This window comes from Rhinolophus sinicus, linkage group LG06 (assembly GCF_036562045.2).
Source record: "Rhinolophus sinicus isolate RSC01 linkage group LG06, ASM3656204v1, whole genome shotgun sequence".
Lineage (NCBI taxonomy): Eukaryota > Metazoa > Chordata > Mammalia > Chiroptera > Rhinolophidae > Rhinolophus > Rhinolophus sinicus.
The window spans coordinates 68,084,971-68,098,299 of NC_133756.1; the positions used below are offsets into that span (position 1 = coordinate 68,084,971).

General features: G+C 41.8%; 1 protein-coding gene across 2 annotated transcripts; it reads left to right on the plus strand.

Annotated features, from left to right (window-relative positions):
* The first annotated feature begins 107 nt into the window (after nt 1-107).
* On the plus strand, nt 108-13,112 carry LG06H6orf52 (linkage group 06 C6orf52 homolog). Of its 2 annotated transcripts, none has more exons than XM_074335238.1 (5): nt 108-572; nt 4,761-4,843; nt 5,074-5,251; nt 9,053-9,098; nt 12,315-13,112. In XM_074335238.1, the coding sequence occupies exons 2-5, from the start codon at nt 4,773-4,775 to the stop codon at nt 12,470-12,472; spliced, it is 453 nt and encodes a 150-aa protein (XP_074191339.1). In that variant the 5' UTR covers nt 108-572; nt 4,761-4,772; the 3' UTR covers nt 12,473-13,112. The 2 variants fall into 2 exon arrangements, with proteins under 2 accessions (XP_074191339.1, XP_074191338.1); XM_074335237.1 differs by having other exon boundaries at nt 109-241.
* The last annotated feature ends 217 nt before the right edge of the window (nt 13,113-13,329 follow it).

Consider the following 13,329-nt stretch of genomic DNA (forward strand, 5'->3'; position numbering starts at 1 on the left):
AATGAAGGACTCCACACGAGGAGGTTCTCATCGCTATGAGAAAAAAATTGGGGGCAAGCAGGCATATTCTAGGAAGCTATGAGCTGGGCGCTGAGGGGAGTGGGCGGGACAGCCTCGACGAAAGCCCCGCCTTTCCGTGACGTCTAAGGAAGGGGCGTGCCAGCCCTGGCGGGGCGGGGTTCCTGGCCGTGTGGTGCTGATCGGGTGGATTCCTTGTTAGTGTGGGCTGTGTGCGGGTGAGGTAGGACTTAGGTTTCCTTTCCGTGCGGGAAGCAGTGGGATGAGCCTTTCTGTCTCACAGTGTCTCGGAGCGGGACAAAGACGGGGTGGGATTTAGGTTCCGGGTTATCAGCAGGCGGCGACGTCCGGGCCCTGGAAGTTCGCTTCGCGCGGCCCCCGCTGCCCAGGCCAGATAATCCCGCCCTGCACACCTTTCCTTCCCGCTTGGTTCGTTTGACTAACCCTGGGGTCCAGTTGGCCCGTGTTGCGGCACATACTGGGGAGAGAGAAGGACGCTTTGCCTGAAGGGTGTAGACAGCCTTGTTTGAGGAAGAAAGGCGCAGTCATTCTTGGTGAGCGTTCCAGAAGGAAATCTGATCTATTTGAGTTTCACCACCTCCCCAGTTAGGTGTAAAGTCAAACGTAAATAAAAGCAAGATGGCCTTAATTTACATTTGAGATTTTCACAAGCGTTAGAGATTCAGGGGTGTGTTAGACGTCACATCGTCGCACAAATTTCCAATAGAATAAATCTTGGAACGTATAATTCTATCATGAACGTCATACATCACAGGTGGATTTGACAAGCAGGATGCATTTGTCAGTGTCAATTCTTCAGACCCCATTTAGTGCTAATCCTGTAGCGCTTAGACCCTTTTGTTTCCAAGAACATTTGTTCTCTAGTGTTCTGAATTGTCAGTACGGATTGAACTCAGGTTCAATTGAGGCTGGGTCTGGTAGACATGATTTCGCTTCGGATGCTTTGGTTGTCACTGCAACTCAAGGAAGGCCTGGTCTTATGTGCCCTTTGGTGACTCCACAGGTAAACACTCCCCAGGCACTGAAATGCTGGTAATCAAACTAATTCTCAGTCTCTAGGAGGCAAAGTCATTCACTGTTTTTATAGTAATTGCTTTGTGCTCATTTTCCTCATTATGTTACAAAGAGTCACAAGTTATTTTACTATTTAAATTATTTCCTATTTACTGCTTCTTAGCTATTACCACCAGAGAACCACTAAGGTCAGAAGAGAATGAGTTGCTTGAGTGGGTGTTCCCGGGGCCTGGGACAAAGAATGAGTAAGCAGGACATTTCTTCAACGTCTCATATTTTATTTTTAAAAATAGCACTTTTTGTATTTTACTCCATGACATATCTGTTTAATGCAGAAGTAATATTCTCTCAATCAAAAAAATTTTTTTTGAATAAAACTGTTTCAAAATCACGTGCTTTATATATTCTGTTGCTTCTGCATTGCCCCTGGTGTCCTGCTTCATTACCCCAGGGAAACCTCAACTGCTGTTTGTGAAGAATTAGTACTCAATATTTTTTTGAAATTAACTTGAACATATCACTAAACAGGGTAATTGCTACATTCAGCTTCTATTACCAGATTGTCACACTTTTACCTGCTTAAGCATTTGTCACATTTTAGAGAAGAATCTTGTGGCTTGAAAAATCTTTCCCTCCAACCAGGAATTTTTTAGAGTATAGTTGGTTCTAGAATGAAAACCATAGTGTAAGCACCATGAACATAACTCAAAGTGGTTTACTCTTTCTTTGTTTATACTGTTAGAAATTAGTGGCACCAATTACAGAGCTCAGGTGACCTTAGAGAGCATGTAGTTCAGGTGCTCCTAATCGGGGGGGGGGGGGGGGGGGGGAGTTCATGGATAAGTTTAGGGGGCTTTGAATCCCCTGAAGTTATGTGCAAAATTGTGTATGTACATTTTTAGAGGAGAGCAAATTTTGATAAAATTTCATTACATTTTCAAAAAGATGAGGGCCTCATTATAACCTCTAAGGTTATAAATGCTGAAATATGTCTAACAGAGGAACTCTATTAAAACCACACAGCTAGGTAACAGTAGACCCAGTGCTGCTGCTGCTTTTTATGTTTCCTTGGGCTTGAACATTCTTTTTAACAGAGAAGAACAGTGGCTTTTCATTGTCTGAAGAAAAACACAATACAAAATTATATACCTGTTAAACTGGATTCAAACTGAGCATACTTCCTGCCAAACCTCCTGTTCTCTTTCCAAACACAGGATAAAAAAAAATCCATTTAATCTCATCTAGTGAAAACTGCAGTTGCCAAGAAACAACCAGCTGTTCATTAACACTAAAACACAAAAGGATTTTTAGTTTTGCTTCTAAATTACTAATTGAAAGCTTTTTATGGTTGAGCCACATATTGATTTACTCATTCTTTCAACAAATATTTACTGAGTGTCTAGCTTTTTTTGATTTGCTAAAGAAAAACCAACCAGTTTTTCTTTTTTGGGGGGGTAGGGATGGTGGGGAAATGAATATACTGGGCTAAAAGCAGGATACAGTGGAGAAAAGTATCATGTGATTGTAATATTCCTCCCCAGTTATCCTCCTTTTTCAATGTGACAGGTAGCAACTTTGTTAAATTTTAGAACTCCAGAAGTTGCATGTGATTGTATTCCCAGAGGGCTGTGGTCTCCTTTGCACATAGAGCTAAGAGAAGCAGAGATTGGGCTCCTTCCCCTGGACACTGGCCAATGCTCTGCCCTGATAGAAATTTGCTTCACCTGCTTCATGGGAACAATCCAGGTGAAATGCAACAAGTTTGCATTTGAAGCTTTTAGAGCACAAAATCGTACTTGTGAACCCTGGTCTGTCTTCATCTCTGGAGCCTTGGTTACGGTCCTCTGTGCCCCAGCTCCTGCCATCTTCCTGGGTGGTGTCAACATACTCATACTACATTGGCCTCTCCCTTCCTCGGCCTCCTCACCTCCTTATTATTAATGTTCAACTCCCACGCTCATTTCCAACTACAGTTTCATCTCTCACCCATTCATAGCCAAAATTCTGGTTTTCTTTTTTAAAAAAAAAAATCCTGAAAGAGAAGGAAAAAAGAAACCCAATATTAAAATTTTTACAAAAAGGGAATTCTTAACCGATATGTTTGATGTCTAAGCTGCTATAATAGTTAAGAATTATCTTTAACCATGTAATTTAAAGCAACAGTGGCTTAAACAAGACATTTATTTCTTAAGAGAAATCTGGAGGTTGGCCAGTCAAGCGTAGGTACAGAGAGTCCATAGTCATCGAGACCCAGGCCCAGTCTCTATTTCTGATCCTGTATTTGTGTGCGTGACCAACTCCTTGCTATTGCCTCATAGGCCAAGATAGGTGCAGACTTATTTTGGCTCCAGCCATCAGATCTGTAATGTCAGCACTAGGCTTAGGGAAAGGGTGGAGGACAAAAACGCGTTCCAGCTAAGCAACACCCTTTGCCCACACAGCTTTGCTCAATCCCCTTGTAATAGTTCTATTTATGTCTTATCAGGCAGACTATGGCCACCTGGCGTATCTCCCTGCAAGGGGATAAGCTAGGAGGTATATTCTGAGCGAGGCTTGTTGCTGCCCTCAAATAAAATCAGGGTTCTGTTATTAAGGAAGAAAAGGAAACTGAATACCGGGTGGCACCTAGCAATGTGTGCCACAGCGGCTAACCAATGACATCTCCCTTGAGGACGGGGACATCCACTGCAGTAGTAAGCTCCACGACATCACCAAGTGTCAATCACCCTGCCTTGTGTGTATAGAGGCTTAGGAAATATAGGGTGAATGATTTAAATTCATCATGACTATTGTTTTTCACATTACAGGTACATATAGAATACATCAAGCACTTGAATAATGGAATAGTTAATTAAGAGTGGAATAGTTAGTTATTAACAAGCTTCAGGGAAATGGCCAAACCCTAAGTGCTCCTATTTAGACTCAAAAGTTATTTTCTTAAATTCAGACACTTTATGTAGACTTGGTACTAAAGTGCATGGGAGCTGGCTAGAAAGGCAAAATCTGAGGCTCCACTCCAAATCCACTGAATTAGAACCTACATTTTAAACCTGCCCAGGTTATATGAAAGTGCACTGAAGTTTGGGAAGATTTGTTATGCTTTTTTAAAAAAATGCTGAACCACAGATATATTTTTAAAATTTTTCTGTACTCCCATTAAGGTGTGTGTGTGCGATATACCACTTCTTCCCACCAGTTGTTTGGTATGATTTCAACCTGCAGGAGATTAAAAACAAGTCCACTAAGATGCTGGTTCTAATAGTTATTATTTGCAGATAACTGAACTGAGGGGGGAACCATCAAATTGTGGCATTCGTCTTAAGGTTTTAATTATTAAAAGTGACTCTGGCCTATTATTGTAGGAGGTGTGGTGACGACTTCATTGTTCTTCCCAGTCGCCCATCACACACTTTCCCTTCTTCCAGCTGGGGTTCTGGAAAGCTTCCCCAGGCCTGACAGTTGGGAGAGGGCCTGACAACTCAAGGCCCCCCAGGTGACCTCAATGCACTCCTGCCCACCCACCCCTGAACCCCATTGTCCTGAAAGTCAAGCAGTTAATTGCCCAGCAGGAATTGCCACTAAATGTAGTTACTTAAGCTCTCGGAGGTGGTTGTGAGATTTACTTGTCGGGTTGAAAGCTTTTAGCTCAGAGCTGGAATTTTTGATGCTGGAACAAAAACTGAGGATTCCTTGTCTCATTTTATCAGGTTTCTGGATAAATGGCTGGACAGGAGAGTTTTGCAGGTTTTGACACAGCTCAACAAAATAATTATTACTGGTGCTGGCAAAGGTGAGCTGTTCTTTTCTTACTCTGAAAATGAAAGCTGTTAGTGTTTTATTTCTCATACAATTTTTTGGCAATTTACAAACTATTGCTTTGAAAATAGGTATTTTTAAACAGTTAAAGCAGAAATCATCCTTACTTGTAACTCCTGGGAAAGAAGCTAAAGAATCCTGGGGTTTTGAATGATTCCACCTTGGTTGGTGATGTCATTCCCGTTGTCTCCCCTCTGCTATTAGAGTGAAGCCGGAGTTCCAGCCCCGCCAGGGTTACCCCTTCGTCAGCTGGTATGAGCAACAGCCCAGCTGTTGTCCTCTTTCTGGCTACAGCTGTGACTGTGCAGTGGGCAGACATGGACACAACCTTTCTGAGCGTGGGACCTCTGGACACCCAGCTAAAACTTCCATTAGGCCTAAGGTATCTCTTTCTAAAATGAATCCTGTGTCATTCACATGCCCAACATGGAAACATCTTTTCCTAGCTTCACACCTCCTCATCCTGTCTTTCATATTCTCTTAGCTTTTGCTCCCTATTTTAATATGAGGAGTGAAAACTGATGACCTGCGACAAAATTTTGACTTGCAAATGATTTAGGTCCTCATTGTCTTCCAAAAATAAATAGACTGATGACGTCTGTGCCTAAATTCTTGCGACTAAATTTTAGATTATTGTCTTTCAATTGATTTTACTCTTAAACACTTAAAATAGGACAGGAAGTAGTTTTTTTTTTATTGTCTTGATATAACCGTGAAGGTTAACACACTTTACAAAGATATTTTAATTCTTTGGTTACTAATCTATTTCTGAAACCACACAAAGATGTATTGGAGTGAGGGACATCTCCCTCATTCCCCCCGCTTCCCTTTTCCCTCCTCACTTAGAAGAAAACACTGCTCAAGTGGGTCTTGTCCTCTAGATTCTTCCCTTGTACTCTTGCTAAATCGGTGTGATTGGTCTCTATCTCTGGGGAGTTGGGGACGCTTTGGGCAAGAATAGACTGTAGTATATACTGGCTTGATCCTTCCCTCTGCTTGTAGTTGCATCAGGACAGCTTTCTTTGAAAGTTGCTCATTTGGTTGTGCTGTGATTTTAGCTCATCCCTTATTGTCTGACATTGTAAATGTTTTTGGCGCTCTAACTAAATTCCTTTTGCCTATCTTCAAGCATTTGAGTGTTTTTGTTTAAAAAAAAATTCTTAGAAGTGGGAGATCTGGATTCAAGGATATAACACAATTTTAAACAGCAACTTACTGAAAAGCCTGCCTGAGTCTTTCCGCTTTCCACTGCCGTTGTAGGTGACCTTGCTTGTCTACATTTTTCTGTGTGTGATTAGCCAATCCGACAGGTGAGGAAGGCATTTGTCTACTGAGGGCAAATGCCTTCTCAAATGTTTATTGGTATCTGTGTTCTGCAACTTAGTTGATGTTCTTTGTCTACCTTTTTTATGTAGAGTTCTGCCCCTTTTTCTTGACTGTGTGAGATATTTACGTATTAGGGAAATCAGTACTTTGCAGTCAAAGTGTTACAGATTTTACTCCCAGTGTGTTTCCAGTTGTGCACAGTGACACTCTTTGTGTGATGGCCCTGTCCTTAACGCCAAAGTCGAATTTAACATCTAAACCCTCAGTTTTTAAAACTTGCATTTGCTTGGTATTTTGGTGCCCAAACTTTCATTTTCAGTTTTTCAAGTCTATTTCAGGTGTACCTCTTAGAGAAAATATTTTGTTAGATTTCTCGGCTTTTCTTTTTCTTTTAAACCCAATTTGGGTTTTACCCTTTCAGCAGATGCTTGATATTACATCACTTAAAAAAAAAAAAAAAAAAGTCTTTTGACACATTGCCTGAGGTTTTATCATAACTCTTTTCTTTACCCCTTTCTTTATTTTGCTCTTTTGGGAGATGGTCTGTCTTCTAGTGGTTATCTTTACATATTTAAATAGAGAATTATAGTTTTTCCTTTTTTTAAAGATTTTATTGGGGAAGGGGAACAGGACTTTATTGGGGAACAGTGTGTACTTCCAGGCCTTTTTTCCAAGTCAAGTTGTTGTCCTTTCAATCTTAGTTGTGGAGGGTGCCGTTCAGCTTCAAGTTGTTGTCCTTTCAGTCTTAGTTGTGGAGGGCGCAGCTCAGCTTCTGGTCCAGTTGCCGTTTTCTAGTTGCAGGGGGCGTAGCCCACCATCCCTTGCAATGGTGGCAACCTTGTGGTTGAGAGGACACGCTCCAACCAACTGAGCCATCTGGGAGGCAGCTCAGCTCAAGGTGCCGTGTTCAATCTTAGTTGCAGGGGGCGCTGCCCACCATCCCTTGCGGCCCTCGAGGAGTTGAACCAGCAACCTTGTAGTTGAGAGCCCACTGGCCCATGTGGGAATTGGACCGGCAGCCTTCGGAGTTAGGACCATGGAGCTTTAAACACCTGAGCCACCGGGCCGGCCCTAGAGAAGTATAGTTTTGAGTGTATTATCAACTCCAGAAATGAACGTCTCTCTCCACTTATTAAAAAACTAAGAAATTAACGTCCTTTTTTTCTCTCCCCGCCACCCCTTCTCTCCTTTCTTCTCCCCATTTTTGTTGGCACATTTGGGATTTTTTTTTTGTTTTTGTTTTTTTTAATCTCACTCTCTAGTCAGATTATTACTATACCATAGAGTTTTTCCTTCAAGAATTATAAATATTAGGTTGGTGCAAAGGTAATTGCGGTTTGGGCAATTATTTTTAATCTTTTAAACCGCAATTACGTTCTCTTTGGTATCTCTGGTTACCGTACTTGTGCCACCTGCCTGCTCACCTGGTGGGAGTTCCCAGTTCCCAGCTGGTCAGCAAATTCAAGATGGTAAGGCTCTGCAGTGGGTCTCTCTCACTCACATACTCTCCTGAGTCTCCCCTAATCAATTGTGTCCTCTGTGAGATGTCACAGCTTTATTGTCCACTTCCTCCACTGTAGCAGACCTGTGTCCATCGCCCGTATCTCCCAAGTTAAGGGGTTAGGCTTCTGAGAGCCCTCCCTATTCTAACATTGTGTCTTGCTTAAGGTGAGAGGAAGTGGATGTCTGCAAAATGATTCTCGGTTCTTTGGGGTCCCACACCACACCTTTCCCAAACTATCTGTAGCAGAGAAGACTGTTTGCAGATGTGCCCTTCTTTCAGGACAACCAGCAGCGTACACTGCCCAGACAACGTCTGCTCCCCACGCCCTGGTATGTTAGGATGCACATTTACCGGAGCACACATTGGCAAGGAGGAAATGTGAGGTTCCTTGGACCTTGTATTATAAGCACATTGTATATACAGAGTCTGATTGTCTTAGCCATTTCTAAATAGAAAAAAATACACAGATGGTGTCATTACATTTATGGTAACCATATAATTTATTTTCCAAATCAGGGCCTATTTCAGAGTGAAAGGGGGGCATACTTTCAGATAGATTGAAGAAAAGAGGTGGTGGATCTTTGGCTTTCAATATAATCTCATTCTTATCAATAGTGGAAGCCTAATGGCTTAATCAAGGTCACTGTGCCAGGAGCTCGCTCAGCCCTTCCTGGAGGGGGTGGTTCCTTGGAACAGCTGGACATCCTTAGCAAAGACAGGCTCCCAGCAGGTGCCCATAAAGAGGAGTCATGAACACTTATGCTGCCCCAACAGAGCCAGCAGCCTCTCGATTAACCTGCCAAGGTTTATTTTGGGAGTGCTTCTGGACTTTACTTCTTTCATTATGTAAAAAGATGGCTGACGGCTTGATTTTGTGTAGCCTCTGCATTTCCTTAAGCTCCCACTACTGTCTTGGTCCTTCGCTGAGCCACGGGGCTGGGAGATGTGATTGTGGTGACTGCGGATTGTCATCTGGAAGGAAGGGCAGAGCTCCAGGTAGAAAGTTGGGCATCTTGTGCAGGGACTGTGGAGTCTGGATGGATGCCAGGATCGCTGGTGTCTGGTTTCTAGCCCACGTCCTAGGACCCCAGTTAGTTCTCAGAAGCTTCAGAAATGCTAGAGGCCTCTGTCAGGCCTGCTCCTCCTGTGTGACTTTTCTTCTGTTGACTCAGTTCACACATTTCATAATTGTAATACTATATCATTTAAAGATTCTTCTAATCAAAATTCAAAATAAATTTGATCTAAAGGGAGTTTAGTATTTTAGATAATTATTTTTGAGAACAAGATTTTTCCAAGAAAGCATGTGTTGATATAAACCATTTTTTCTTAAAATACTGATTTCCATTGTAGGAAACCACAGCTCTGGCTGAAAACCAAGATAAAGACCTACTAGAAGGTAATATAAACCTTGTGTTGTGGTAGTTGAAAACAAAACTAACCCAATTTCCAGGTTCCTCATTCACTCAGCGGGCTAGAAACTGAGAGATCCTACTGGAAAATACCAATGTAGGTTGCCTAAGCCATTCTCTTCAGCAGTTCCTCTGATTTTGGGAAATTGCTTCTGTGAGAACAGCTTTAGCTGAGCCTCCTCTCTGGGTCTTTCTGAAGGACTGGGAAGTGGGGACGTTTGCAAACAGTAAGAAGCCGATAAGCTGATGTTAAGATCTGTTTCCTCCCTAAGTTTAGACTCTGGGATTACTTCTGTTTTATCTTTAAGGAGAAAAACATGAGGCAGTCGCTGTGCCCTTGGCTTCCTCCCTTCCTCAGTGTTACTGGTTCTGCAGGACCTGGCAGGCCTCCTGTGGAGTGTCATGTGGTGCTTCCCGTCGTTTTTCATCTGTTTTGAAAAGAACAAAATGTGTCTGCCCAGAGAAGAATCCTGTTTCTGAATATGCCTTATTTGAGGAAGGGAGGAAAACATTTGGCTTCTTTTATTTAAGTTATGGGAAAGAGAAATAGAAGAGAAATGCAGAGAACACTTTTGCCTGTTTCTTATCACATGTCTGTCTTATCACATGTCCCCCTGGCCTCTTCCCCTAATCTCACCCCACCCCTGTAAGACAAACCCGCCTACTGCCTATGTGATTTTATCAAAGATGGGAGCTTCTGTCTTTGTAGTCCCTGTGACTGATGCAAAGTCTGCATGGTAGTTGATGCTCAGTGTTTAAGTGGAATGAAATTGATGTTTAAAAGAAATCTTCAAATGCCACAGGGCAATTCTAGTTTTTAGTACTTTGATTGAAATGTGAATAAAGGATGGTCATTCCAGCTTTCAGGGGTATTTCATTTTGGTTAAAGTGTGAGTCTGTTCTCCCTGCTTTCATCAGTTCCGCAGACAGTCTATAAAAATAACAGAGAAAGACGTGCAATAAGAAATGCGCTTTCTGGGTCCAGACTGCCAGGATTCACATCTCTTCCTAGCTCTGTAATTCCACACAAATTAATCTCTAGTGCATTGGCGTCCCCAGCTATAAAATGGGATGTTAAAACCTACCTCCTAGGAAGTGTGATGACAGAAGCTCTAAAGTATTCTTAAGTGCTTTCACAGGGTCTGGCACGTAATAACCACTCAAGTGTTAGCTAATCATCTATCTGGAGCATCTCTGTCCAGTAGAGATGTAATACAAAACACAGATCCACCCACATAGGTAGTTTTAAATTTTCTAGTAACTACATTAAAAAAAAATAAAAGTAGACAGGGGAAATTAAATTTAATACTTTAAATTTAACCTAATATATCCAAAATATTGTTTCAACATGTATTCAATATAAAAACTTAATGAGATAAAATAATTTTAATACCAGGTTTTCAAAATGCAGTGTATATTTACATCACATCTCAACTGGGATTAGCCACATTTCAAGTGCTCAGAAGCCACATGTTCCTGGTGGCTTCTGTATCGGACAGCACAGGTACAGAGGGCCCACAGATTTAGGGACGATGGAATTAGTTTGTCTTTTATAGGCTTCTGTTACCCCTATAGCCAACATCACTGGAAGGGCCTGCATCATTCACCTGGGGTTCCTAGCTGACCACACTGTTTGTTTTCTAGGCCACAGGTTACAGAGAGAAAGTACTCATAGCATGTGGTCCTGACACCTCTCCCCTTACCAGGAGCATGCAGAGTCAGGAGGAGCCTTTTTGCAAACAACTGCCCATGGCAAGGAAGGAAAGCACCCTGGGGCATGACTTTACGAAAGCAAATTTCAGGAAGTCCAGGGAAAAAAATACAAACATCTAATTTTATGACCAGAAGCTTTCAAAGGAAAGATGATTCAAAAGGGATGGGAAGCTCTAAAGAACAAGAATCAGACCACAGTCACAAATGACTCCAGTGAAGGAAAATGAGAAGTATAGCTCATGAAACATATGATGGTCAGGGGCTATTTGGTCATCTTGGTTCTAAAATGATAAATACAGAAGGACATTGTATTACTCAGGCTGCTATAGCAAAATATACAGATTGGGTGGCTCGAACAACAGAAATTTATTTCTCGTAATTGTGGACACTGGCAAGTCCCAGATCAGGCAAGTGCCATGCCAGCTGACTTGGTTTCTGGTGAGGGCTCTTTTCCTGACTTGCAGATGGCCACCTTTTCATACCCTCACGTGGTGAGGGGAGAGAGCTCCTGAGCTCTCGTGTCCTTTTTATAAGGGCAGAAATCACATCAGACTATACAGCCCTGCCCTCGTGATCTCATCTCACTCTATCTCCCAGTGGCCCTGTCTCCAAATACCATCACACTGGAAGTTAGTTTCCACATGTGAATTTTGGAGGGGTACCAAGCGTCTACAACAAGCATAAAAATGCCAGTGAATAGTGTCAACACATGTGAGTATTAGGAAGCAAATTATGGCCCTAAATGAGCTAAGGCTTGCAAAACTTATAAAGGAAAACAGAAACGGCTTCAGTTACATTCAGCATAGGGAGAAAAGAAATGGACTACATTTAAGAAGTAGGTGACCTTGGAAACCTGGCAACAGAAAATGAATATCTAGGTTTGATGCTTTCTTAATAACATAACACCACCTCCTCATCCCAGGATTCCAGGTTTCAGAGAAGGAAGGCCAGGTGCCTCTCTGTTTCTGAATTAGTTGCTATATACAGTTTATTCACTTACATCAATCTGTTAACTAAACAGATAAAGCAGCATGGTTAGTTTTTCAAAGCCCTGTCATGGACTTGGTCCCGGCTCACGGTTTGGCACCATATACACCCAGGTGCTGATGCCAGAAACCCAGGCAGGAGTCATGCTCAGCCCTCCCCTTCTCTCTTACCCCAGGTTGACTCCATCTCCAAATATTGTCCATTCATCTCCAAAACCTCTCTTGATTCCATCTATTTTCTCCTCATTCACCAGCCAGAGACTGAGTCTGGTAGCACTACTCTTTCTTTCTTTCTTTCTTTTTTTTTTAAAATCTTTACTTTCTATTTTCAAGTTTTATTGAAAGGAAAGACACAATTTAAATTTTTTAACACTAATTGTCTGCAATGTTTCCTACTAATGTTTTTTTTAAAAAAAACTGTATGCCATTTGTAATATATGTCCTGTCAAACCTTTTTTTTTTTTTTTGCATTATTAATCCAATACACATTATTGGTTTCTGCAGATCCAAACCTTCGTATGAATACTGAGGAATTAAACAAAGAGTTTATGGTGAAAAGTGAAGAACTCTATGACTCTCTCATGAATTGCCACTGGCAGCCTCTGGATACAGTTGACTCTAAAATCCCAGATGAGACCCCACAGAAGCCAGATGTTCATTAAGCTATCCGATTATCATGTTAATTGTATCCTGTTTTGTTTTTGCTTTTCCAAAAACAAAAAAAATTTTTTCCCCCAGGAATGTACTGGCTTCTGCATGTAAATACAAATTTCCGGGACTTAAATATGATTGATATGACAGAGCATAATGTAAATAAACTTTACCAGCACATCTGTTTCTAGAAGTGTGTTATGTTAGATGAGTGCCAGAAGAGGTCATGGTAGAACAAGCGGCACCGTAAGACATTGGCAAATAGGTTTAATATGAGATGGTTCTGACCTGAACTGATTGTGGTCTTAGCTACAGTAACATTAGGAATTGCCCCTAATGTTAAACTCTCATGGAGAGAAATCCTATCCACAGAGATGCAGTTTCTCACCTACATCTTGCACAGGAAATGGAGATTGGAACTAGATGTTTGATCTCCATTTCCTGACCCTCAGGCTCTTGTGGGAGAGCTAGGCAGTATAGACAGGGGAGAGGGACTCTTCTCAATTAAACAGAAAAATTCCTAAGCATGGAAAAATTTTGCCTGTCAGGCTTCTAAGAGAGGAATTGGGCTCCCATAAAAGCCAGTTCTGAAACTTCAATGCATATATCAACTGTGCCCCTTAAAAAATGCATTCTTTTTTTGTCCTGAAGATAAACACTGTGTTCTGTTTATTTGTGTTTAAATGTGTTCTTTTTTTGGCCTGAAGATAGACACTGTGTCCTGTTTATTGCTTGGCCATAGATGGATACTGAAGTGAGACCCCTGGGACTGAGCCGGGTGACTTGAAGGCCTGAAAACTTGTTGCTTAGAAGAGCTCATCAGTCTCTTCTGCTCTGAGAGTGGAGAAGACATGTTAATCCTGTCCCA